We start from the raw sequence: 26479 nt of genomic DNA, 5'->3' as shown, positions 1-26479 counted from the left end.
ATATATTAATCTCGGCAAAAATATCTGTTAATATACTATATATAACTGGAACAAACTTCTAAAAAGTAACTAAAATTAAAATATGACTAAAAATTATAACATATACTTGTCAAAGTTAGAGTTATAACCTCTTATCACTATTGCTTTCAAGAATTTTACATACGTCTGACAAACGGGCGAATTTGACAGGCTCATTCGTTTACGTGTTCGAACTAATCAAACAGAATTTTGTCTCTTTTTAAGTAGGACAAAATGAGAAGGAAAATATTGTCTTTCCAAAATGAAATTACCCAATTGCTGCAGGCAATACATTAAACATCTTGATGAGGTATGTATAAAAAAAACTTTGAATAAACTATAGCAAATTAGAATAACTCACAAATACACAAAAATACGCAGGGAACTCGAGTATTTATCATACAAAGCCGCATATCTAATAATAGCTGGCTCGTATAATTTTAGCAATTCGAGATATTATATCTCTACAAATTGAACCACATGAACGGAAAATAACTTTATGCGGTATCGGGAGAATTCAGGAAGTTTACAATGTTCCCGTTCCCCTTTGTGCAATGCTAATCAAACTTTCAGATAGTGGTATTTGTCTTTACGACAACGAAAGAGAGACCACGAACTTAGCATCCAGAGAATAGTAGATAATAATTAAAACATAAATTAGTTCTTGCATATTGAATTTTCACGTAAATATGTATGTATTGTTGTATTATGAGTTGGGTTATTAATAATAACATTCACAGACACATTGAATTTGACAAGTATGTTGATTAATTTTCGTTCTTTAGGTATATTGTTTGATTTTATGATTTCAAGAATTTTTATAAAAAATAATCATAACAGGTCAAATGAAAAGTCCCCGGCCTACCATAGTTAAACACATTCTTTTTGAAAAATTTTTTTTATCCAACTTGAAGGAAATTTCAAGTGTAATACACTGATTATAGCGACCCTCCAACACTTCGATACCATTTTTGTAGAACGATTTGTCCTTTGCTTCAAAATAGGTCTCAGTTTCGGCAATCACCTCTTCATTCGAGGAAAATTTCTACACAGCGAGCATTCTTTTGAGATCTGAGAATAGGAAATAGTCGCTGGGGGCCAGATCTAGAGAATACGGTGGATGGATGGATTTTTGCGATCGTTTTCACTGACTTGTGACACGGTACATTGTCTTGATCTGCTTCATCAACATTCTTTTTCTTCCAATACGGCCGTTTTCGGCAATTCCGTCTTTCAAACGGCCCAATAACGCTATGTAATAGTCGCTGTTGATGGTCCTTTCTTTTTCAAGGTAGTCAATGAAAATTATTCCATACGCATCCGTTATTCCGACTATTGCGTTATCCCACGCTTTGGAGAGGGTTCATCGTGTGCAGTCCACTCGGATGACTGTCGATTGAACTTCGGAGTGAAATGATGGAGCCATGTTTCATTCATTGTCACATATCGACGCAAAAACTCGGGTTTATTACGCTGGATCATCTTCAAACACTGCTTCGAATCATCAACTAGTCATTGTTTTTGGTCAGAAGTGCGGCACCCACTTTGCACATAGCTTTCTCATACCCAAATATTCGTGAATGATATGATGTACATGTTCAGTTGATATCTTTAGAGTGTCTGCTATTCATTCAATTTCAATTTACGGTCATTAAAAATCATTTTGTGGATTTTTTAAATGTTTTCATCGGTAACAACCTCTTTTGGGCGTCCACTACGTTCACCGTCTTCAGTGCTCATTTTACCACGTCTAAACTGAGTATACCAGTCCTTGATGGTTAATTTTCCTGGGGCAGTGTCCGGAAACTCGGCATCAAGCCAAGTTTTTGCTTCAACTGTATTTTCCCCTCAAAAAGCAATATTTTATCAACACGCAAAATTCCTTTTTATCCATTCTTTTCACAATAACAAAAGTTGCTTCACTCAAAATGCTATAATTCACAAACTAATGATCCGACAGCTGTCAAACTTATATACGCGTCTTTTGAGGGTTAGGGCTAACTAAAAAAACATATGGATTTAACTCTAGTAGCGCCATCTATGTGTCAGGCCGGGGACTTTTTAATTGACCTGTTACGATGAAAACAGTTTAGACAAAATATTACAGTGGGAGCTACAATACGTATACATATTCCGTATATGTCAGGTGTTCATCTTATTTTATCCATATCCTGCAAGTAATTTTTACACGCTTCTTTTGACGCCAGTTTAAACTAACACAGTTTGGTACACTTTTATGCAATTGGGCATCCAAAACACCACTAAACTCTTGGTATCTACTATACTATGAATCGATCTTTCATCAGCCAACGACAAATCATCTGTGAAATGGTAAGAAGACTTTTTCAATTTTCCCCGCCAGGTACATTCAAAGAATCAACTTAGGCATAAAAGCTAAGCACTTTTAACTTTAAAAAACTTTAAAAATAATTAAAAAAAACAGCTTCTAGTAAATCCAAGGCATGTTTAATAATGTTTGTATTTTACACACATTCATTTTCTTGGAATTGTTCATAATTACTAGACTAGACATACAGTTTAACGTTGGCTTCGAACCACGGTCCTCGCCATTAAGCCTACCGACTGGCCACTGAGCAACTTAGAGACCATCCCAGAGGACGTCCGGTCTTACCCACACTGATTACTGACGAGACTGGAATGGTTCCTTGTCGGATTTTCCACTGTTGCCTATAAAGGCATATACAAGTACATCTAGGCCCCAGCAGGATTCGAACCCGCGATTATCGCAACAGCGACAAAGTCGGCTCAGCCTAAATATGATTATCAACAAATATCAAAAGGAAAAATATGGCAAGTACTGACAAAAGTCTATCAAGAGACATATGTAATAGGAATTATATCAAACACAAATTATTTTCCCATCAACTTAATATATAACCATTCAAATCAAAGTCAACTTCCAAAAAGATTACATTCATAACATATTTAACACAGGAACATGTAATTAATGTCAAAGTAGAGAGACAAATTTAGTAAAATCTGCATATTACGTACCTTGGGATAAACAAGTTTCAACGGCTCCACATAGGGATGTCACGGAACCACTCTCCTCATGGACGTACTTTCGTGTAACAGATTCTTCCATAACTTGTTTCACCTCTTTTTTCACAGAAGCTATAAGCTTCTCCTTATACTCCTCTATAACCAATAGAATAAATTAAATAATAAATGCAAATCATTTTAGAATCGCTTAGATGAAACATAGTTTAACATTTTTAATTACAGCAATATAGTAATGTTATTTATCATGATATGAAACTGAAAAACAAAATATGTATTTATAAATATTCCAATAAAAATAACAAGAAGCAATAATATGGTCTCCGTACAATAAATACATATCAGTATTCGATTTTAGAAAAAAAAAAAGAATATATGTACATACAAATATTTACCATTGTTGGAATTAATTAAATGTTTAAAATTAAACTGGATATAGATCTCGTTTTTACGCTAAATATATGCAAAAACATAGTATCGCGAACCCTGTTAAATAAAAATATTGAACATAAAATTAAACCCAATACGAGCCTTGTACAATCTGAACTTCATAGCACACTGGATAAATACATTTAATATGATCATATTCATCTATTTAACTAGCATAGATAAAATCTAAGATAAATATAATACGTTTCCATCGATTTCCCAATTTACACTCGCCTGAAATCTCTCATGAATTATCTTGCATGATACTCTAATACGCAATAATAAAATATATAATCAAATCAAAGAAAGCGATGCTACCCCAACACTGTCATGATAAAACCACCGGTTGTCAAAATTCCTTTATATATGTAAACTTATATCCACTATAAATCAAGTAAAATTAATTTAAATCTATTCTTTTAACTAATAAATTTAATACCGCTCAGTCATAGCAAATCAGCAAGTAGAGTTGTTTAAAAATCATAAAAGCTTATGACTGCGAAATAAGAAAAATAATACAAAATAAAAAATTAGGTTAAACTTTAATTGAACTATCCCCCGTAAAACAAACTGGTGTTTTTTTACCTATTGATCTGATAACAGACTATTGTAATAATATACATTATAAAAATTAAAAACGGCTCTTTTATTAATTGAAATCTAGTAAACTTAGTTTTAATTTCAATATTTTTGGCTAGTTACAGTTTAATCTATTAATATATATATAATAGTAACATCAATACGAATTATAAAAATAATACATGAACAAAAAACGAATATGTTCATCAAATATTATCAAAACAAGAGGAACGGAAAAAAAAGTTGATTAAAATTTAACATGTAAATAAATGAATGACAATATATGACAGTTAAGTTAATTTAAAAATGTTACTATTATTATTAAAATTTAAGAAAATAACAGATTGGTGATTTGTCTAAGTATCTGCGTACAACTTGTATAAATATTACAAAATTATCTTACCATCGGCCGACATACTGATGCTGAAACTGCCCAAAGAAAATACAGATATCATCAAACCGCCGCCTGGCAACTTTTAAACGAAGATTGGGACTATCAACAAAACGTATTCGGCTGCTTATAAGGTGGGATCAGCTTATTTCGGCGATGCTTCAAGCGATCAGTGTCTACCGCCTTTTATTAACATGTCAAGAGGAGAAGAAATCGACGCCCTAAAAGACGCGTCCACGATGGCCCGATCGACGCGTCCATATTTTGCCCGATCAACTGCCAAGCTTCGGCAACAAACTACTCGACGGTCGAGCTGAAAAAAACGGCGCCCAAAAAGCTCTACCTTGAAAACTTAGGGGATCGATATGGATTGGAACAGAGTGGGGGGATAGGAATGGTTTGAGAGAGGGTCCGGGAGGAAGAGGGAGGTTGTTGTTGAGGCGAAGGGGGGACCGGGAGTTCATTGCGCATGTTTTGGACGTTTGAAGCGTATATATATTTACGCTTTGGAAGTTGTGATAGACCAGGAGTCTTCAGAAAAATCACTTTTGAGATTTCTACCTTATTAGAAGAATATTATATAGTGTTTTATGTAATTTTGATATGTATGATAAAGTGTCAATGTCACAGACATATGTTATAGTGTTCCTGCTTTGTAAATAGTCAAAATCTATTAATTTTCTTAAGAATATATCCTATTCTTAACAGATTGTCTAAATGAACTGGAATACTTCAATATTATGTCATAGCATACCAAAATACAAATCAAATACGAAAAAAAAATTAAGACATCTATATTTGCTTATCAAAATATATTTTTACGAGTACTATATTCTATAGGCCTCCATTATAATTTTAACTACTCAATATTGGCATTCATTCAAGCCATGGTGAATTTAGCGAATACATTTAGTCGGACTAAACCTTTTCCATTCATTTTATGTTTATCGAAGACCCTTTCTACACATTGTTGATAAAAGCGATACATTTTGTCGGTTCTCCTCGCCATTGTGTCATATTAGTGATAAATTTTAATCAAACTCGCAAATAATTGCAATTAGGTTATAACGATAAAGTAACTTATTTTCCTGTTGCTTAGCTCGTAATATATAATTATTTCTGAGTTACGCTGTTCCATAGTATTAATTCTAAAATAAAAATGTAAGACATTATTAGCATGTTCTCTTTTAAAGTCATTTGTAGCCCTATCAACAACTGAATATTTTTTATGTGTTAAAAAGTTAAATATATAACGGTAATATCAAAATCCTTAAATCAAACTTAAAATATATACATTATACATAATCAATGCAGTTGATGCAATCAATCAATTAATCTATACAATGCAATTACCAGTTGTAAAACAGATAAATTGTACTACTTAAAAATAAAATAAAAAAAAACACATAATAAAATTCATACAGCTTATATAAACAATTAATTTTTATTAACTTACAGAAAACAATACATATAAACTTACATTATAAAACTAAGCACTATATACCACAATTTTAAGTTAATAATTACTGATAAGTATCAAATTCGTTGAATTAAGAAAAAAATTATACATAAAATAATCTGACTCTAGATGTACAAATGTGGAGGTCCTCATCGAAAAATTTGGTTTCAATTACAACATTACCATTCAATACTGACGCAGGCATCATCTGTGATTCTGGTGCCGCTTCCATAATAGATTGCCATGTATTTGTTGATTCTGGCATAACAAAACCAAATTCGAAGTACCATTCTTCAAGACACCTTCCCTTAAACAATACTTTTTGTTCCAAACGAAAGTTTTTGATCTGTTCTTTGGAACTAGAAATAAAGTTACTTCACTTTATGTATACTGTGGTTTAATGATTAACAATAGCCGTCATTAAGTTTTAAAGATAAACATACCTAAAACTAAACTCTCTAGATACTGCACGACATTTGAGGATGTTTTTAGGTACTCTAGCTTCATGTTCAATATCTGGAAGGCTGATATCTTCTGTTCCTTGCCAAAATACTTTACCAGTATCTGCGTCTCTTAAACAAATCCAGTTAACTTGAAATGCCTTAAGAATTTCTTCCGCTCGTTTTTTAGCGTCTTCTATCATTCTAAATGTTAAAAAAAAACATACGTTGGTTAGGAACGGATCTATTGTTTTCTTCTCTTGTCTACAATAAACCTACTACTTGGTTAAATTAATATCAAACTTCACATTAGAGAAATTTTAAATTATTTACAGGTTATGTTAGATTATTAGAGGTTAATAAGGAGCCGAATAATTTTGAATAAATTCTGCAAATATATGATATACAAGGATGTCGCTATCTCAAAAACATCCAGGACTAATACTTACCCCATGGTTTAATACGTAACTTAAATAGTGCACTTAAAAGTCATCATAATTTTATGTTCATTTTGTTATAGAGCAGAATGGCTTCACGTATATTCATTGGCATATTCTGATAATTTAGAAAAGCAACAGAAGGCTTTGGAAATTCTTAAAATCTGGAAAACACGTACTCCTATTTTACCAGCAGGCGTTGAAGGTACACTAATACTTTTGGAATTGTTATTAACTGAAGAAGGAAATTTAACACAAGAACAACTTGCCCAGTTGTATGCTGTAGGATTAATGAGGTTAACAAATTGATCACCTAATTATAACTAAAACTTATACAGTGATAATTTTTTGCCTTAGATTTCTTAATCTCTCAGCTGCAAACAGCGATAAGCAAGGATCTTTTATGAAAACTTCTGCTAAACATGAAGTTCCTAAATGGTTGATAAATTTGAGACATGACATAGCACATGGCCATCAAATACCATCTATATATAATTTAAAAATGGGCCTGGATTTTGGTTTCAAGTGGTTAAAAAAGAAATATTGGCAGAAGCAAAATTCTACTCTAAGTGGTAACAACCTTTAATAGCTACCCATTGTCATTTGAATATAGGATATTTTAGATTATTATGCTGAAAACAACTCTATAAATAAAGATAGTTTAGAATCGAATATTAAAGCGTATGGAATACTAAAGTTGGGTCTTTTGGGTATTAATGATATGGACACAGAATTCCTTCAACAATTTAAAGTAAAAATTCATAAAAAATATAAGAAAATCATCAGCCATGATACCCAAATTATAGCCATATTAGAAGAAACTGTAGATCAATTTTTGAACTTTAACTTGTCTAAAAGTAATCTTAATATGTTACTTGATACTTTAGTGTCACCAGAAATTCTCTTAAGAGAATATTTTGAGAGAAACCAGCAAGATAAAGGTATAATTTAACTTTATTGGAAATAATTTATAAAGAAAAATTCAATTTATTTTAGAAATAATTAATGTAGAGTTCAAAAACTTGTGGACCGATTTATTAAATATTTTACATAAATATAAATTATTACCACATTTAATAAGAAAATTATATAAAGTAGTTACATTAGTCCTAGTATCTGAGACAAATAAAAAAATGGCAGCATTGTGGATTAATGAATTGTTGATTGCTTTAAATAAATCAGGAAAAAATATGGTATTCAACACTTGTACGGTAATTATATAAAAACTAAATAAATGTATAATTTTAGTGTATGGATCAAGAAGAAAACACGGAAGAAGAAACTGATCATTTAATGCTTACTTCATACGATCATTCTTACGCTGAAGAAATATTGGATTTTCAAAATGATGTTTTACTTTGTCCTAATGATTCTTTGCATTACTTTTTAAATAAGTAAGACCATTTGTAAAAAATCATATGTATCAATATTATTTAAAAGCTTATTATTTTTATTTTAGTTTATTAAAATTCAATAACAATAGTAATTCTTTTAATTCTGATGTCATCAGTTTAGTGACTACTTATGCATCTTCATGTAAAAATATGAGAAATATTGAAGATGAAATATTCACCTTTCAACATTTAGTAAACGAGGGAGTTACATTTGACACGGATGTTTTAAAAACAATATCTGCAACCAGTGAGAATAACAGCAAGGATATCATCAAAGCAGGAAGTCAATGGAGAAAAATTGAGGGTACATATGTTTTATTTTTAATTTCTTTTCTAACAGTCAGTTTTTCAGACGCCTCATTTTTGAAAAATTGCCCTATTGGTGTATTACCCCACCAACAAGGAAAAAAACATCCGTTTTTATTATTGGCATAAATCTGTTTAAATTTGTCTAGTTTATAAGATTTACATGTTTTATTTTAAATGATATAATAAATTTTTGAAGACAACATGTTTAACATATTATTTGTTTGCGTTGCGGCGAAATGACAAAAACTTAATTATATTAGTTGACAGATGCCCAATTTCTCAAGCAGAATCAGCTGAATACATTTCGATGGTAACTTTAATTGCAAATATCATGATAGACAAAAAGCAGAGCAGACTAGACTCGAAGTCAAACAACTGTACTAGTTAGTCGGAAGTTACTCTCAACTTGACCTAAAACCAAAGAGATTGGTTTATCATAAGGCCAATTTCGACCTATGGGGTTGCACTAAAACATCAAACCAACGCATCCACGATTATTTACCCTGCACGATGACCTCGAAATCAAATGGATATACGAAGTGATCCAAAAGTTCGCCTCAGAAAAAGGTTCGCCTTAAAATATGAAATAAAGTTGCCAAATCAAAAAATAGCAATACTGCTACTGGAGAACACATAGAAAATCAAAAAATTAAAGCGATTCAAACCATACGACCTTGTTTAGTGTGTAAATTATAGTATTCTTAACTTTAGCTTAGGTGGTTTAGTTGTATTTTAATTTTGGCAATACGTACTGATATATTATTTCCCTACTTGCCTTGCTTGTGTATTGATGCAAGTACAACAGAACAGTAGTAATAAATTAATTCGTAAATTAAGATTGTACTAAGCATGTCTGATCTAAGATGTAATTAACAAAAAAATATTTAATTTATTTATTTTATTCATTATTTGCCTTGCAGATGTATTTAACGTTATGTTGATTACCATTATTGTTTTATATTATCGCTATTGTAAATTTGTAGAGATTTAAAAAAGCAATTATATTTTTTTGCAATTCCTATATACATATTTTCCCCAAAAATAAAAATATTTAAACAAATTTGAAAATCATTATATCTGAAAAACAGAGTAGTTCAAATGGCCATATCATAGATCTAGGGCAAATGTGACTCATGCGTATAGTAATAATGTAAGGGGAGAAATAATAATGCATTTGATTGTGAGTTTTTGAATGAAAAATTGAATTTTGAATTCAATTTCGATATTATCTACTTTGTAAGGTAAGTTTTCCACAGTAGAATAATTTAATTAACTACCAGGATTGTTGATAGCTACTAACTAACTTTTTTTATTTGAATTGGTGAAAAAGGGTGGATCTTAAAGGTTTACGTTTTTTATGCATAATATATTTAATTAATGTTAATATAATGCCCCTAATAGTTTTTAGGCGTGTGAATATTCTATATCAAGTTTTTTCAAGTTGTTTTATTTTTCATTAATAATTAATACATATATATAAATTATATATAAGTATTTTATATAATTTCAAATATTTTTAAAAATAACTTACTCGAATTATATGCGGATGTTTAAATTTTATATCACTGATCTTGTTATTAATAAATTATGCGCATTGTATTGTTTCAATAATAATCACCATTACCAAGAATATTAATAATATAATAATTAAAGTTGTTTTATACACTATACAACGCCTCTGTTGGGTACTGTTAACCCACTAAAATTTGGAAGTTTTGTTTTAACCAGGCGGCATAATTAAAGTCGCAGGTCAATATAGATATAGTCAACATAGATGGTAATCATTAGACAGATATTTACTTTTGTGTATTAATTTATAGTGGCATTGAATTTTGTAATGGATGGTGTCTAGTCAAGGTTACTTGAAAAATGATGATTTATACGTTGGCCTATATTTGGGTGATGATCGAAATTAGCTGTATTTTTATAATGTCTTTTACACGTGCTTTTAACTTTATTTTAAATATACCATTAATTTTATTGTACTATATTATATTTTTTTTTTGTTTATAGTAATTGTTCAACAGAAATGGAGCCCCCAGGTTTGGAAACTGGCATGGAGTTTCCCAAAAATCCTCTACTCTGTCCAATATGCCATGACTACTTTACGGAGCCCTGTATTTTGAGCTGTTATCACACATTTTGTGCTCGTTGCTTAAGAGGTAGAGAACAAGAAAGACGGCTTGTATGTCCATTTTGCAGGTATTTATAAAGTAATTTTAAATATTTTTCTTAGTCATACATTTTAATGTAAGAAGCAAGTAATTTTGTTATTATTATTGGTATTATTTACTGATAATGAAAACTATTTTATCTATACAATATATTCAATAAAAAATATTGTACATAATATTTTTCCAAAAATATATAATAATTTTACTTTAATTTTTAGACAGCCAACCCTTCTCAAGGATGGAAATTCTTTACCACCACCTGATACATTAATGAGACAGTTGATAGATATAGCTAACAGTGAGAATCCTCCATGTTGCAATTGTGATAAGAGAGATAGAGCTAACATGTATTATTGCAACACATGTGGTACCTACATATTAACAATATATAGTTTTGTTTATTTCCTTTGATTTCATAGGTTGGTTTGTTTTAATTCTTTTTCAGTTTCATAAATATATTAATATCAAATTAATTGATATTATAATTTAGAAAAATGTCTATTTTCCGTTATGATTTTATTTTTACGTTTTATTAGTTAATCTCTTTTAAATTTAAAACTACAGGGTTTCTCTCAAAAGTTCCAAGGTTATTTTTGTCGAGTACAGTTGAAGGGCAAGTAGTCCAAAGAACGCGTCTCCGACTATGGTGCTCTTATGATTATCAAAGTTAAAAATTATTTACCTAAAATAAACTTAAAACAATCGGATTGAGATGTAAACGGATATAATACAGAATTTTATTTAAATAACTACACTCTGTCTTATATGACTTGTGCTTTGGATGAAAATGCCGTCAAAATAAGAGAAGTGTTGAATTCTTATTATTGGTTGAGTAACAGAATGATATCGGATGAGCGCATGTTTTCACCATTCAGTACATGAAGCAAGGCGCGAAAACGTTGTTTTACTTGAGTTCTGACTTGATGCCACTAGACCTTCCATCATTCTACCTGCCATTGGGAGATGTTGGACAGATTAAAAAAAGCTTCGACACGTTACTGCTACATGACTCCATCCAAAGTCTTCCAGATTTGACAACAAGATTAAACTTTGATAAATTTTAAATGTGCAATTATCGGCGAAAATATAATTCTGGGAACTTTTGAGACAGGCCCTGTATAACGCTTAATTTGGATTTTAGGACAAGCTTTATGCGTGCATTGCCGGGATAGTACGCACAGGGCTAAAATGTTTTCCAGTCATGAAGTGGTTCACATGTCCAAATGCCAAAAGGAACCCAAAAGGGTAACTTTAAGTTATTTTTAAATATCAGAATTGATGACCTATATTTTTCAGTGCCCCCAACACGGTGAACACTACATCATGTATTCCCAGCTTCAAAATACCATGCTTTGCGTAAATTGTTTCCGAGATCTTCCAAACGAAATTAGAACTCAATGCGTTGACATCGATACCGCTCACGGTCAGGCAGCAAAAAAACTGGAAAGAGGTCAAAATGCTATCATGGATCTTCAGGTAATAAAAATTAACAATAATATTTGATGAATTTAATTGGATTCTATTAGACCTCGGTGCGTGATGGAATAATAGCCTTGAAAGGCCTTATGGACGAACTTAGACGGAACATGGATACGGAGAAGCATACCATAAATACTTTTTGTCAGGGAATGCAGGAAGCGATGTCGAAAACTCACGCAGCTATGATTATGGAGGTTCAGAGACAATACGACAGCAAAGAACGAATATATCGGAGTCAGTTATTGTTGTTAGGTTACACCGAATTACATTTATTGGTATATACTTATTTAAGTAACACATTATATTTTAGGCACTGTAATGCCAGTTTTACAATTGCATCTAGTATTGTGTACAACTTTTACAGCAGCGGCAAATAAATACCAATTTTTGGAACTTTGTCCTTCGCTAATCGAAAGACTCTCAGCTGTTGGCAATCTCAGTCAACCAGTGAGGTAAGTATTGCTTAATCAACATAATCTCATAATCTTAATTATTATGTAAGGTATTAGGATCTAATACAAGTACTCTTTTTTTTTAAACTTAATGTATTTGAAAAAAAAATTATTTGCTTAACTGCATTTGATAGCTTGGCTCGTGGTATTTCAGTCAGTTTACAAAAACTGTGATTCGAAAATGGGTCAAGGAATTTTCAAGACCGATACAATACTGTAAGGAGGCAATCAAGAACGCCAGAAAACTTGGGGAGTTTTAATCAATCTGAAACGATCCAAGCCTTACAATTCAGTCGCGTAAGAGCTTTCACTGTATTTTGTAGAACAATCTCAAGAGCATCCTTCGAAAAAGCTGATTGGTGCGAGAATTAAAATCTAGGAGGCCAATCAAAGCTGATTTTCAACGTTTAGATCATCCAAAACAAAACGTTTACGTCATCAACGAAAAAGAGACCGATAAAAACGTCGATAATGATATCCTACAATGTGGAAAATATGTTCATTCATATTTTCCAAAATAAAGCATCAGCAATCTAAAAAACAGCTACAATTTTAGTTTCTGATGAATTATAATTAAATTCTTCTAATAATGAATAATGTACTATGAATCCTCTCAGTATAATTTTATGCATTTTTAGATCTTTACAATCATCCCAAATCAAAACAAATTATCGAAGCGAGTTTGCTCAGTGTCTGGAACCATGGATTGGACCAGCTGCTGTATCACAGCATCAGTCAGAATTAGCAGCAGGTAAACTTAATTTTAGAGCATTTTAAATTTGTCACATATCGATTTTTTTTTCACTAAAGCCTCTAGATTGTATGATACCGCTCCGCCAGCCACAAAGAAACAGCAGTCATCTTTAAAAAATAAAATATTAGAAGGGGATTCGTCGTTTTCGGCGCATTGTCGTTCGTTTGAATCGCAAATAAGGGAATTGAATCAAAAATTCAATATGGTGAAGGAAAAAGTGGGCGATCTGCACAAGTAAGAATGGTTTTTTTATGAGAATGTAAATGAGTAGTTCATGAATTTTATATGCATTTTTAGAGATATCACAGCTATAAGAAAGGCACAAACTCCTCCACTAGCCACTAGATATGACATGTTAATAAGAGAATGTTTGCATTTAGATCAGACATTAGAGAGGTATTTTATTATGATCAATTTTTTTTTAAATTCTATATTCATATTTGTTAATTCTCTTTTAAGGCAGCAACAAGAATTAGAGAGAATGGCGTCAACTTTTGATGCTTCGTGGGAAGAGCAGCTGTGGCGTCTCAGAGTGGAACAGGAAGTGTTCAGTTGCCAAAGAGCTGACGTGAATACCTTGAGGAATGAGTTGAAACACTTAAGCCAGGTGTGTTACGATTTCTATTTTATTGCATATTCATCATACAACAATTTAAACAAATTTTAGGTTGCATCACAATTAGAACCATATATAAGAAGTCTAACTCCAGTAACTCCGGGTCAACAATCAGCTGGGCACTGTGTCCAGCCAGAGGTGCAGTCAAGTGTAACCGATCAAGCACAACAACTAGCTTCTCTTTTGGAACATATTGGTGAGTCTTAGCGGTTGCCATGGTATTACTGTGGTCTACGTCATTGAATTATGCATATTCGAGTTTAGGAATATCTGGATACTCCTTGTAGAGGTCGGGTGTTTTTTTACTGTTTTCAACAATTTTACTGAAGTCCATATTGGTATTTGGGCCTGTAACTTCTAGATATTCATGCCTAGTTTTTTCATCCCCTTGCTTGTCACTTTTTTCTTTTGTTTTTGCGGGGGCTAAAATTTTGTTGTCACCACCAATTTGATTGTTAACGTTGAGTTTAGGAAGCTTTAAAACTAGATGACCTGTAAAATATGCTGTTTAATAGGTCGTTCAATAACTTTTGTCGTTCGATAAGGTATGACGCGGAATATGCTACTACTATAAACGCATTTTAGGTTTTTTGCGGATATGTCCAGTAATTTTATCTTCACTGTAGAATTGTCATAGTGCTTTTTCGCAATTATTGAAAAAATAATTGAATATTGTACTGTTATTATGTTATTGTTTATGGAAGGTGTAGCATTAAATCATTCTTTTACGGGTTTCCAATTTAACTATGGGTAAATTTCTTGAAAGTGGGGGCGTCAAAAATTAGCATCAACACTAGAACTCAAAATTACAAAATCTAGTTTTGGAGAGTCAACAAAAACATTAGAATACAGAGATACAGATAGAGATTAAAAATGTTAAAGGATTTCGTGCGGCCTTTGATTACTTTGAATCAATTATAGAAGATTAATTTTATAGGATACAATGAAAGTGTATTTGTTGATTATTTCTGATCTCTAGCAAAAATCACTTGAACAAAATGACGCACTTTTTACACAGCACAAAAAACATTCTGAAAATCAATGTATTAAAATACGAATTATTGCAACATCCATCCAATTGGCGATTTGACGTTATATTGAATAAAAACTGGTATTTTACATTTTATAGTTCGTGGCTTCAAATTACAAAACTTATAAAATAAATAAGCCTATCTGCCATATTGTTAATATTAAGCCGATTATACCTGTTGTTTGAGATCTCAAAGCAGTACTTTTTTCCACGTGGATTTCCTCCGGAAAAACTATCTGGAATATTTTACCCTTAATGGTAAGCTTTACATATATAGGCTGAAGGTCTATGTCAATCAAATTTGTATCCAGAAACTTATAGACTCCCACATCCAGCACTAATTCTTGTGGGTCGTCGTCACACAGTCTGAAATTTAATTTTGCTTCGTTGACATTCAGCGGTCGCCCATCTTTGTTAAATAATCTTACGGTCCTTTTGGTCTTTCTTGCATCGCCTGCAAACGACTTCCGTTAAAACTGTTTATGTTTTAGAACGATTCCAATAACTAACTTATATCTCTATTTGCGTCTCGTTTCTTTTGACGTTTGGCAATCCCCAGACGTGTTTCCGGACTATTTTCGCTTACTGAGTGCCAGAATTCGTCATCGGTCAGATGAGATTTGTCATTATTTCGCATTCTAACTTTTTGCTCTTCCCTGAAACGTCTAAAATATGCCTTAATAATTGAATGGAATATTTAGGAACTTAACTGACGAATTCTCTTACAAATACTCCCTTTGGCTATGAATTATATCTTTCTCGATTTCTTTCAGGTGTTGCTGGGCTTTGATTCTATCACTCTTAGATATTTGCTTTAGATCCAAACTTTCTAATTGTGGTAAGTGGGCAATAATATATTCTCTGTATCCTTTAAAATCACTGCAAGGATTTCCTAAACAATAAAGTATAATACAAAATTACCATATATTCATTACGATAACAAGACGAGTTATTATAGAGAGTTATAAAACTTTTGAGCCAGGATTAAAAGTTTATGAAAATAAGCTCTCAAATGAGGAAACAGAATCATGAATAGAAGCAATGAATATGAAATGGAGGATGCATTAAAAAATTAAATAAAGACCGTATAGAGACTGATGCATTCAACACAACATATCTAATTAGTTTTAATACATACCAGTTAGATATAAATCTTTTAAATGGATATTCTTTTTTAAGGATTTGACACTTTCTATGTTTCCTATGAAATTTAGTGTAAGGTCCAATTTTTCCAAAGATTCGCATCCTTCTAAATTTTCAATGATTTCGACGTTATTTATTGCCAAATTCAAGTATTTTAGCTTTTTCAGTTTATTTAAGTTTTCTATTTTCGAGATCTGATTACTTTGTAAATACAATATTTCCAGATGTTTGCACCAGTTGTTGAGATGTTCTATTTTCTCTATGTCTTCTTGGTGTAGAGAAAGTTCTTCCAATGTTCCGATAATACATTCATTGTGTTCTGCTCGTTTTCGTACTAATTCTTCGGTAATAACAACCATATTGCACTCAATTAGACCAACTTTTACTTTACTTTGTTATTGATCAAACTTAAATGTTGCCATGGAAACTTAAAAGTGATTGTGAAAAATATTTCGGAACCACCAATACAAAATTTAATACAAGGAACAATCTGCAATTACTGAGAATATGGAATCCAGCTAACAACGGAAAACCATTGTAAAGTATAGTTAAGTTAGTTCTATATAGTAATATAATATTGTTTAGTATAGTTTAGTAATATTGTTTAAAATATAGTATGGTTCAAAAACGTTTTTATCAAAAATAGGGTTGTAACGGAAGATCTTAATTATTTTGGAAGGTTAATTCTTGTGAACTGTAAAAATGTGTAGATATACAGACATGGATTGTAGAAAGTCAATAAATTTATATGATACCCATAGAGTAATATACTCTGTGGCTATACCGTTGATAATAATGTAACTTTCGGTTTATACCGATATTATAAAAATAAATATAATAGAGCAATTTCCTTGTGATGAATATTTACCTTTTTAACAGTATTTTATGAAATGTAACTCATCTATCAAAAAGGCCTTGAATTCAGTTCAAAAATGATTTTGTTGTACAAAGGGTTATATAAAGGTGCTAAAGGTTGCATTTTTTAGTTTAGCAAACCAAACAATCTCTATATTCACGGGTAACAATCAATGTTATTTATTTCACAATATTTATAGATAGTGAATAACTATTTCTCAATAAATGTAAGAAACGTTCATAAAACTAACAAACTTTTTGAGACTAATTAGCAAATAAAATATCTGTCTTGCTCATCATCTCACCAACAATATATTGTTTTTACTACCTTTTTAACAGGTATGTTTCAACAATCAGAACCATCTATGGGTAAGATACCTCGATCCAGAAGTAGGGTCCTTGGTCAATTGTTGGAAAAAGTTCGTCCGAACGTACAAGAAAGAGAACGAAGTAAATCAGCCGGACAAAGCGAAAAACCAACCAATCAACCAGCTACCGTGAAATCAACAAAAAAACCTTTTATGAGCAGCAATCAACAAATGAATACCGACAAGTAAATGCTTCCTAAATATATTTCTAAAACTGGACACTTACAACAGCATCTGTTAGTGTTTCGAGGTTGGAAGCACAAATAAAAGAAAAACTCCATGATATTATGTGCCGAAGACAGAGTCAACCTTCGTCTAAGTCCGACACCGAGATGGACAAGAAGATGAAACAGGAGGACCGGAAGTTTAGTAAGAGTGAAGCCGAAGGCATTAGTAAGTAACCATGAAATAAGATTAATGTGTTTATTTCTGTGGAAGCAAGGAGCTAACTGGCTATATTTGACTGTGTTAATTATCTCCAACGTTTTTTACACTTACTTTAGCTAAGCTGTCGATGAAACAACGGATACTTTATAAAAAGATCGGTAAGAGTTGTGATAAAATTAATGCCTCGGCAATTAAACTAACCGAAGGAGAAAAAAAGTGTCGTTCTGCGGAATCAGACTACCAGAGAATATCAGACGCCACCTCTCAAAAATCTTTAATCCACGAAACGAGCCGGTCTAGTCCCAGCAGCCCCAAGTGCAAAAACAAGTCGAAGATGCAGAGCAAAACGAAAAAAAAAGTTAGTCTGATCAGTAAAATTTATTTAGTCAGAAGAACCTATTTAGTACATAGTTATTTTAGGTATACCCGTATAGTGATGGAGAAGACAATGTGTTTTATTCCCTGAACGATTCTGCTGATTCCCTTTCCACTTCATCTAGAAGGTCTAGTCTGGACGCAGCAACTACCGGTCCCGATAAGACATTGGTTGTGGTTATTAATAGGTTAATGCGTTGTACTATCAAACCAATTATATATTTCTTATTGTATTTTTTATGTCCGATTCAGGAGAAATAAAGGTGGAGCTTCACAGAATCTAGCCCAGAAGCAACGCAGTTGGGAAACGTTTCCACCGAAACATAGAAGGCATCACGTCTGTCAAGGAAAATTAAGCGCTCCCACGCAATCCATGGGACTAAGGAAGACGGATAGTTTCGAAGGTTGGTATCAAATTGTCGTCAGACTTACAACATTACCAGTAATCGTTACGTGTCTTTTCCCTCTCGATTATTATAATAATTCATTCATTCATAATAAAGAGAAAACTCAATAAGAGTCTCTGGAAAAAAGTTTCGCTACGTCCAACATCCAGATGGGGTTACAATCGGTCATTCGAAAAACATTTTGCTGTGAAGACATTTGATTGGCTCTTTGATAAAGTTTGGCACGTGACAGCCCTGACGTCACGTTTAATTGACCAATGAAATTTAAATAAAAAACAATTTTCAAGTTTAAAAATAAATATATCTATAAAATATAGAAATACTTTGTTGGAATCTGGGGCATGAGATATTGCCTTGCTTCTATAAATCAGCCCCCACTTGAAGGTCTGCTGAGTGTAAAAATAATAAACAATTATATGTAAAAAAAATTTCTTTTTTCAAAAATTTTACTTAATTTTATTTAAATAACCCGAGATATACACTACAATACAACATAAAACCTTGTTCATATAGGAATTCATATAGTTCATATCTGGAATTGATGGTATAAAGTCAAGTTGCAATTTCTCAACTCCTGGAAATACATCCTTCCTTGGTAAGGAATGCAAATTATCTAAAGCGCCCTCTTGTTCATCCTCTTCACAATTGCCTAAAGGCGAATTAGATGAAAAAATTAGCTTATGATAAACGCTTTAAATGATTTCTCAAACATACTAGCCGAAGGTATATTCATTAATTTTGAGCTCTAATAATCACAAAAAATTTCCAAACTATCTTGGTTAAGTAACGTTCAATCAATATGTCTATTCAGATAATTACACGAAATGTTGCCAAAAACAAATAATAAGCGCATCATAGAAACGAAGTGAACCAATCAGATCCCGTCGTGGCTCTTGCCATAGAGATTAAGACAGATAATAACTTAAAAGTAGCGACATCTAGATGTTGGACGTCGCGAAACGTTTCCTCAAAATTTCCTATACAAATCTCTATTTCGCTGTGAATAAAAAATGATTAGTTGATGAATGATTAGAATGAAAGATGATTAGTGACGACAACCGTAACACTGTCAAAGTAGCACCAACTGTTCGTTCCCTTGATCAGGTATTTAAATGTCCTTGTTCTGTGTATAGATTCGTGTGATTTGTGTGAATACTAGCTAATTAGACGGATACTTCGCATTTTATCCTGAATTGCTCCTCCCTTAGGTACTTTCTACTAAGAAAGTAGGCTGGCTAGCTCTTCTTCAGATAACCAAATCCATCGGTTTATTTGCACTATCGGAGGTCTTTCAAGGGGTTAAAATGCTAACGTATTACGTCTGTCTCTTGGCGTCAAAACTGTCCTCATCTCAAGTGTCTTATTCAATCCCAAATACGTCTGATTTCACAACTAATTTTTTACACATTCTTGCAGAATCAATATCTTAGAAATTAGCTTTTCTAAATGTTCTGAACTAATGCATATGTGTTTCGACAATTTTTGTTTTCATAAATAAATCTGACATAAATAAAACTGGACATCTAAAGTAATTGACAACATTTTGTTACATGCTACGTACCGAGCAGTTGAAAATGTCCGTTTGATGATGATTGGTTGGCAGCCATTATTATAAGAAAACTAGAAATTAACCTCTTATTCGCCAACACTCCTAGAAATTCATTTCTTTCTTTTTATGAGTAGCTATAGACTTTAAACAAACACTGAAACATATTTAAGCATCTTCTAATATCCCTTGATAAGCTGTATTGGCTTTTGCAACAATAAAGGTATGTAATACTTCAAAATAAAAAGTACAAACTATATAATTGACATATAAAATTATATGATTATTATGAAATGCAAGAATCCTTAGAAGAACTGAAGCTATACTCACTGAAACAAACACAAGGAATGAATAAAAATTTGAACCTATCTTGGTGGAAAAAACGGTCGTCCTTGTACTGCAATGTACGTCAGCAATTTCTTTAAATTTGTTAGATTATATTAAAATAATCGATTGTAATGGTATGACGATTCAAACGATATTTGAAATAACCTGAATTGCCCCTTAATTTTGTTTTCAGTATATTAGAGGATCATTCATCAACTAATAACAACGTAAGTTAAGGTCGGCTTGGTTGGTACATCGGTCAAGGCGACAGGACGATCCTCCTACTATTGCGATTAGTTTTTGCGCGGTTAACGCGGGGTTGAATCCTGCTGGTAGATGATCATACATTTATGTTTGTGATTGTTTATAATTATAAATCACAATTCACTATTGTGATTTCCAAGTAGCAAGAGTGCAAAATTTTACAAGGAAAATGGTTCCATGGATGATTGCCAGTCGGTATGTTTAAGCCGAGGACCGTGCATTGGACCCTACTATTTAAGCACCAGTTCAAGTTCAGATAAATCTTACTTGGTAAAGAAGGGATTCTAAAATATAACACAAAAAAAAACATAAGTTGGGACGAAAAAAATATGAATAAATTTTTTGTCTTCCTAGAAATTGTATACATAATATTAGAATGAAATTGAATATTAAAAATTGTGCAGGTCACGAGGAGGCGGTGAAAAGCCTTGTTGCTGCTGTGCAAGAGACTCGAAGGAAGCCCAAAGGAAGTAATTAACAACAGTGTCCTGAGGGGCAGGCGGCGTTCGAGTACACAGGATTCTTGTTGTTTGCAGTTTACGACTAAGAGCGGTTAATTGGCATCAACGAATGTCAACTTGAACGTTTGCATTCTTATGATTTTCGGTAAGATGAATAAGTCAATTTAGTTTTTTAATGAATAACAAAATTCAAATTTTATCGTAAAAGAGTTTTAGAAATAATTTCGATTATATTTAATATAAATGTTGGTTAAAGTTAAAAATGTTTTAGTCAAAATATTTTGTGTTGTTGGATTAAGAACGATATATACTAAACAGTATTATATTCAGTATGATTATCAGAACAGGGTGTTTTTAACAATATACCAATTTTAAAATATGTAGGTCTGAAAACTTCAAGGAATATTTAATAATTCAATTAATAGTTATAAGGCCGATTTACCAGATCGCATTTATTGTTATCAACTAAAGTACAATCAAAATTGTTTTTTTATAATGCATTTCAATGTGATTTGGTGGTAATATGAAGATTCATTATTGGTCATCAAAGTAACTAAAATTGTGATATTAATCGGTAACTATTCAATTTATTGAAACCTCAAAATATGTCCAATTTATGAACTAAATATATCAGTTAATTACGAATCTATAAAGTTCCTCCCTATTTCAGATCTACATTATGTTCATATATGTGGCAGGGATTTATTTATTATTATACATTTTAAGTAATTTATTATACACTCTTTGTATTCAACAAACTTTCTTCCAATATGCACATTTAATTACACTCTTTTCTACAACTTTATCGATGTCTTACAAAAAAAAATGTATATAAGTCCATAGTTGCTGATCCATCACAGATATACTGGGAATACTTTTGGAATTTTAACTTTACAGATCATATTCATAGGAAATTAAAAATAACATAGTAATTGCACTCTATTATCAACTCTGACTCTTTCGATACAATCCAGTTACCGTTGTAGCCAGTTAAAATGTTATTAAAGATACATACTCGTTTTGGTTATATTTACGGTATATAAAGCACTAATTGTTGTTTGATGTAGGCTATCAGTATTAATAATTAAATTAAAATGTTATTTAGATAGAACTACATGTATTCTATAAAAATAATATTAATATATTGATTTAAAGTTCACTTTAAACATTTAATTTGTTTGAAAAAGTTATTATAAATATGCGTTGAATGTTATTAATCTTAAATATTATTTTTTATATTTCCTAACAATTTTTTATATATGTTTTTTTTGTTATATGTTACTTTTAATAAATTAATTGTTTCAAAATAATATGCATTTTTTATTACACCTGTGCAGTTTAAAAACTAGTAGGTCGTGATTTGAAGTATGTCTTGACAATATATATGGTATATTAGTAGTTTGTATGCATATTTAATCATGACAGTTCAGTAATAAGGGAATAAAAATAAGGAGGTAAGAAAAACTATAAATATATTTAATATACATTTATTCAATACATAATTATTGTGATTTACATCTAAAAAGACATGGTTATTTGATTCTGATTCCTTATACTTTAACACACAAAAAAGCTTTTCATTTTTCATTGTTTACATTACACAAATTAAAATTACAACAGTTTGTATCAAAATCGCCGACGAATCGTGAGCGAACTTTGATATTTACCGTCACCTATTTAAATGGAATGTCCTAATTTTATTATGTATTACGTATTTCGATAAAAAATAGTTTACCTTTTGTGTTCTTGATATATCCGATTTCTAATCAAAACTAAGCAAGTTTTTTCGCATCTCTATCATTGCTTTCTACGTAAAATTTACACCATTCAAAATATAAAACTTTAGGTCATGTTGCGAACATCGCCAACTATACTTTAAAATTTCGTTTAAATAACAACAATACCGTCACTAACAACAACCTATTACTCACTACAACTTCGTATATACAGCAAAAAAATGTACTGATTGGAAATGAATGAAAAGTGGAAAAAGCTTGCTTGATTCTGATCAGGGGCCAGCAGTGAACTAAGTTTTTGTTTAAATTCTTTCTGTAAAATCACAGCGATCTACTTCTAACATCACTTAAACGTAAATACAAGGATAAACTCATTCAATTAAAATAAGGATGTATAACATTATGTAAACACTGCTATTTTGAAATGGACATTTTTTCTTTGTAAAACTATGACGAATATTGCATTAAATATAGGTATATTCTTTTTAGCGATATTCCAAAATAAAACTAAAGTTTGAATTTTTTCACTAGTATGTATATTACTCAAGTTCTTTAAGTACCCATATAATATTATTGATACGATACAAAATCAAAAAGAAAATAATCCTAGAGCTGCAGAATGTATGTACATCATTTTTTTTTGATATATTCAAAAAATAAAAAAGGTAAATTGTGCGAGTAAAAAAGGCAGACACATTGACACTACTTAGAGGTAACTTTGTTTTTTAAGGGGCATGTTACACTCAAAGATATAACATTGTTATTAGCATTCATTTCACGTGATATATACTACAAAATCGTATATAAACTCAGTGTAGGTGGTCGTAACATTGAACGTTGATATTAAAAAATATCAAAATTAGAAGAGTGAATAGGAGGATTCAGTACGATTTTATAGTACAACTACTATTTTGTTATATCTTAATGTTGTTGGACACTAAAACAAAGTTACAAATTCCGACAAGGTGAAAAATACAGTGACAACCTAGCATAAAGGCTTTTAGGTTAGAATATATATGTTTCCTAAGTTAAGTCGAAACATAGCCTTCTTCTGCAACAGGTAGCAAAGATTTGCCAAAGCTAATTTTAAGGTTATGTTTCCTTCCTAAGTAGACAGAAGTGCAAACCTTTACAAAAAGTTAGTAGAAATACAAAAGAAAACAGCCGGAAGTGATTGCACACATGTTGTAAAAAATTGATATGATCGATAGATTATTGTGACGTTAAAACAGTGATAAGGAACAACGGCTGTTAATTTACTTATAACTAGTTAAGTACAAAAGAAACGAAGAAAATGGTAATTAGTTATCCCGATAAAATGCAACATTTACTAATCTTTCCATTAAAAATTAAGCGCAAATCAAACCTGCTGTTAATAAAAGACAAATTTGTATTAATAATTCTACAATTAGTTTTTTTTGCCAGCTATATGTAAGATCCAAAACAGTTTAATAGGAAATAAAATTGAAGGTATCCTGCCATAAACTGAATTATTTGTGAATTATCAAGTCAAGCTACAAATTTATATATTTATTACTATATATTATTAAGAGGTTAAAAAAATACCGCTTTAAAAAAAAATCCGCTTCAAAAATTAAAACTAAGCATCTGCAATGCTTTGATTTTATAACCAAAACCTGAACTACCCTAGACGAAATAAAAGTGTAAAGGGAGTACATTATACAACATATTGTATACTATAACTTCTAACAGTAATTTCATGGACGATTATTGTTGATATCAATTTAATGATTGCGTGTACTAAAATTACAGCCTATCACCACAGATTTTAATACCACTTTTTTCTTAAAGCAGACCTTACATATTTAATTTTGTTCCTAGCAATGTTAGTACAAGCAAACATTTATATTTAGTGCCCTACCAGTTGCTCTTATGGCACAAAACCTGATTAAACTTGATTTTTTTAGTTGAACAGCACTGCTTTTGTTTTTGTTTTTTTTTTCAATTAGATATCCTTTTTTCATTGGTAAGAAGATACGAAATAAAAAGGATGGAAAAATGTTTCATGGCAACAGAGAAAATAGGAATGTGGATTAGTTAAAGAAACAAGGAGATGCTCTGGTTTTTTAGGTAGGATTATTGAACTATTTAAATTTGTATTTCTCATCCTTTTTATCCAACTTACCACGACCCGACCAATCATTTTACATCGTGCTGTTGTCCCACTCCAATTGTGAGACGTTTTGATAATCGCGCTTGCGTCTTGTGGAAGTTGGAATTTCATCTTCATCCTAAAATAAAAATTCCAAGTTTTTATAACAAATAGTTGATATATACTTAATTTATATATCTTTATGAAATGTTAACGATCAAATATAGTAAAAAATTTGCGGTGCCCACTCATAGAAAACATTCAAGACGTTAGATCTGTCAGAACTGTCAAACTGTACAGAACAAAACGCAGTTCTTATTTTATTATTTAGTTGTCAATTAAATAGGAGGCGAAAAAGTAGACTTCAAGACTAGGTTCATTCAATTAAGTAAGAAGTTATTTAGGAGTCTGATTAGTGAAAAAAAAATGTGAAAAGTAGTTTCTGTTAATTTCGAGGTTGTATTCTAAATGCAAAAGCGCACTTGGACGCATCGTATTTTTTTTGTCATAATCACACATTATATTATATAGTCAATTTGTATTGTTACGTAGATATTAGTGGGCGAAGAACATCAAATGTTTCATATAGTGATTACGATAAGATTAATTCCTAATTATTTGAACACATTTGGTAATCGTTTTAAAATGTAAAATAATATTATTCTATAAAAAGAATATAATAATGTTTTACCTCATCAGAAGAATCGGCCCTTATGCGACATGGACCATCTCCTGGTCCATCTTCATCAGATGATGTTTCGGAATCTGATTGCTCGGATTCAGAATAATCTCCAGAAACACAACCATTGCGTTCAAGTTTACGCTCAGCGTTCTGAAATTAATATTTTAATTATTATAAAAATAGGTTCTTATAAAATTTCATAAAAGACATTCGGTGTGTAAGAAATTAATCCCCGTTTATTAAATTATTTACATAGAAGTTCTAAACGATATGTAGAACATAGAAAACCTGATTATTGAAGTAAGGTTAAAACATACATTACTTTCTCATACAGCTAATAATAATAATATAATACTAATACTATAATACATCCATTTAAAAAAAAAAACGACACTGACCTCCATTGGATTGACGGTTATAGTTAAAGCAGAATCATCCCAGGTCATTTCGCCATCTTGAGCTTCCTCGCTGGATGTTTTCTGGTGGGCGGCCCTGATTCTGAAAGGAACAACATTATGATATTATAAAATTGGATAGAAACAAACTGGAAAAGGAAACATGAACATTTAAAAAACGTGCTTACCTAATAACGCCCAAGACAATCATGAAAAGCAAGAATCCAACGCAAACAACTATAATAATAGTCACGGCATGAGATCCGCCTGAAGCCATTAGATTCAGATGGCTGGCTTGTACATACTCGTGGGAAATGACAGAAGCGGGTCTGATTTCGACATTATGTTTATTTACTTTTGCATGGGCGACAATGGATTCTTTTATTGGATGAATAACAGTCAGCTAAAAAAAGTACAACGGTTTGGTTCAACGCAGTT

General features: G+C 31.5%; 6 protein-coding genes across 12 annotated transcripts in view; 2 read left to right on the top strand and 4 right to left on the bottom strand.

The window, feature by feature from the left end:
- The window catches only part of LOC143194273 (small G protein signaling modulator 1), a 115021-nt gene extending 110326 nt beyond the window's left edge, over positions 1 to 4695 (bottom strand). Inside the window, exons 1-2 of the mRNA XM_076400942.1 lie at positions 4451 to 4695; positions 3034 to 3177 (exon numbers count right to left, since the gene is read on the bottom strand). Coding sequence (XP_076257057.1) covers positions 3034 to 3177; positions 4451 to 4502 — 196 coding nt within the window. The 5' untranslated portion in view covers positions 4503 to 4695. The remainder of the gene's footprint in view (positions 1 to 3033; positions 3178 to 4450) is intronic.
- A 1168-nt stretch (positions 4696 to 5863) lies between these two features.
- PrBP (Prenyl-binding protein) lies at positions 5864 to 6540 on the bottom strand. Its single transcript, XM_076400964.1, has 2 exons — positions 6341 to 6540; positions 5864 to 6256 (listed from the first exon to the last, which is right to left on the bottom strand). Exons 1-2 carry the CDS (start codon positions 6538 to 6540, stop codon positions 6001 to 6003), a joined length of 456 nt encoding a protein of 151 aa, XP_076257079.1. The 3' UTR covers positions 5864 to 6000.
- LOC143194282 (dynein axonemal assembly factor 11) lies at positions 6416 to 16591 on the bottom strand. 3 transcript variants are annotated; one of them, XM_076400957.1, is made up of 5 exons: positions 16121 to 16589; positions 15709 to 15874; positions 15493 to 15647; positions 15158 to 15436; positions 6416 to 6541 (listed from the first exon to the last, which is right to left on the bottom strand). In XM_076400957.1, exons 1-5 carry the CDS (start codon positions 16482 to 16484, stop codon positions 6537 to 6539), a joined length of 969 nt encoding a protein of 322 aa, XP_076257072.1. In that variant the 5' UTR covers positions 16485 to 16589; the 3' UTR covers positions 6416 to 6536. The 3 variants fall into 3 exon arrangements, with proteins under 3 accessions (XP_076257072.1, XP_076257071.1, XP_076257073.1); XM_076400956.1 differs by lacking the exon at positions 6416 to 6541 and adding an exon at positions 14053 to 14444 and having other exon boundaries at positions 16121 to 16582; XM_076400958.1 differs by lacking the exon at positions 6416 to 6541 and having other exon boundaries at positions 15208 to 15348; positions 15411 to 15436; positions 16121 to 16591.
- On the top strand, positions 6663 to 8677 carry LOC143194281 (uncharacterized). The gene is made up of 8 exons (XM_076400955.1): positions 6663 to 6801; positions 6858 to 7070; positions 7132 to 7346; positions 7398 to 7715; positions 7771 to 7967; positions 8023 to 8168; positions 8234 to 8472; positions 8521 to 8677. The coding sequence occupies exons 1-8, from the start codon at positions 6749 to 6751 to the stop codon at positions 8601 to 8603; spliced, it is 1464 nt and encodes a 487-aa protein (XP_076257070.1). The 5' UTR covers positions 6663 to 6748; the 3' UTR covers positions 8604 to 8677.
- On the top strand, positions 9627 to 21267 carry LOC143194275 (RING finger protein 207). 2 transcript variants are annotated; one of them, XM_076400948.1, is made up of 18 exons: positions 9627 to 9718; positions 10491 to 10679; positions 10870 to 11018; positions 11793 to 11896; positions 11948 to 12127; positions 12178 to 12382; positions 12441 to 12582; positions 13221 to 13333; positions 13393 to 13570; positions 13634 to 13732; positions 13796 to 13943; positions 14004 to 14148; positions 17320 to 17533; positions 17590 to 17741; positions 17852 to 18093; positions 18156 to 18298; positions 18363 to 18514; positions 21059 to 21267. In XM_076400948.1, exons 2-18 carry the CDS (start codon positions 10507 to 10509, stop codon positions 21130 to 21132), a joined length of 2613 nt encoding a protein of 870 aa, XP_076257063.1. In that variant the 5' UTR covers positions 9627 to 9718; positions 10491 to 10506; the 3' UTR covers positions 21133 to 21267. The 2 variants fall into 2 exon arrangements, with proteins under 2 accessions (XP_076257063.1, XP_076257064.1); XM_076400949.1 differs by lacking the exons at positions 9627 to 9718; positions 10491 to 10679 and having other exon boundaries at positions 10934 to 11070.
- A 1321-nt stretch (positions 21268 to 22588) lies between these two features.
- Positions 22589 to 26479, bottom strand: part of Cals (calsyntenin 1) — a 521064-nt gene continuing 517173 nt past the window's right edge. For all 4 annotated transcript variants that reach the window (XM_076400947.1, XM_076400943.1, XM_076400944.1 and 1 more), the window contains 4 exons: positions 26230 to 26444; positions 26045 to 26144; positions 25656 to 25796; positions 22589 to 25103 (listed from right to left, as the gene is read on the bottom strand). In XM_076400947.1, coding sequence (XP_076257062.1) covers positions 25017 to 25103; positions 25656 to 25796; positions 26045 to 26144; positions 26230 to 26444 — 543 coding nt within the window. In that variant the 3' untranslated portion in view covers positions 22589 to 25016. The remainder of the gene's footprint in view (positions 25104 to 25655; positions 25797 to 26044; positions 26145 to 26229; positions 26445 to 26479) is intronic.

This window comes from Rhynchophorus ferrugineus, unplaced genomic scaffold (assembly GCF_030347505.1).
Source record: "Rhynchophorus ferrugineus isolate W39M unplaced genomic scaffold, kcgeb_rfMv2 rfM3, whole genome shotgun sequence".
NCBI classification, from domain to species: domain Eukaryota; kingdom Metazoa; phylum Arthropoda; class Insecta; order Coleoptera; family Curculionidae; genus Rhynchophorus; species Rhynchophorus ferrugineus.
Note: the sequence above shows the minus strand (reverse complement) of the source record. Positions and strands in the feature narration are given on the sequence as shown.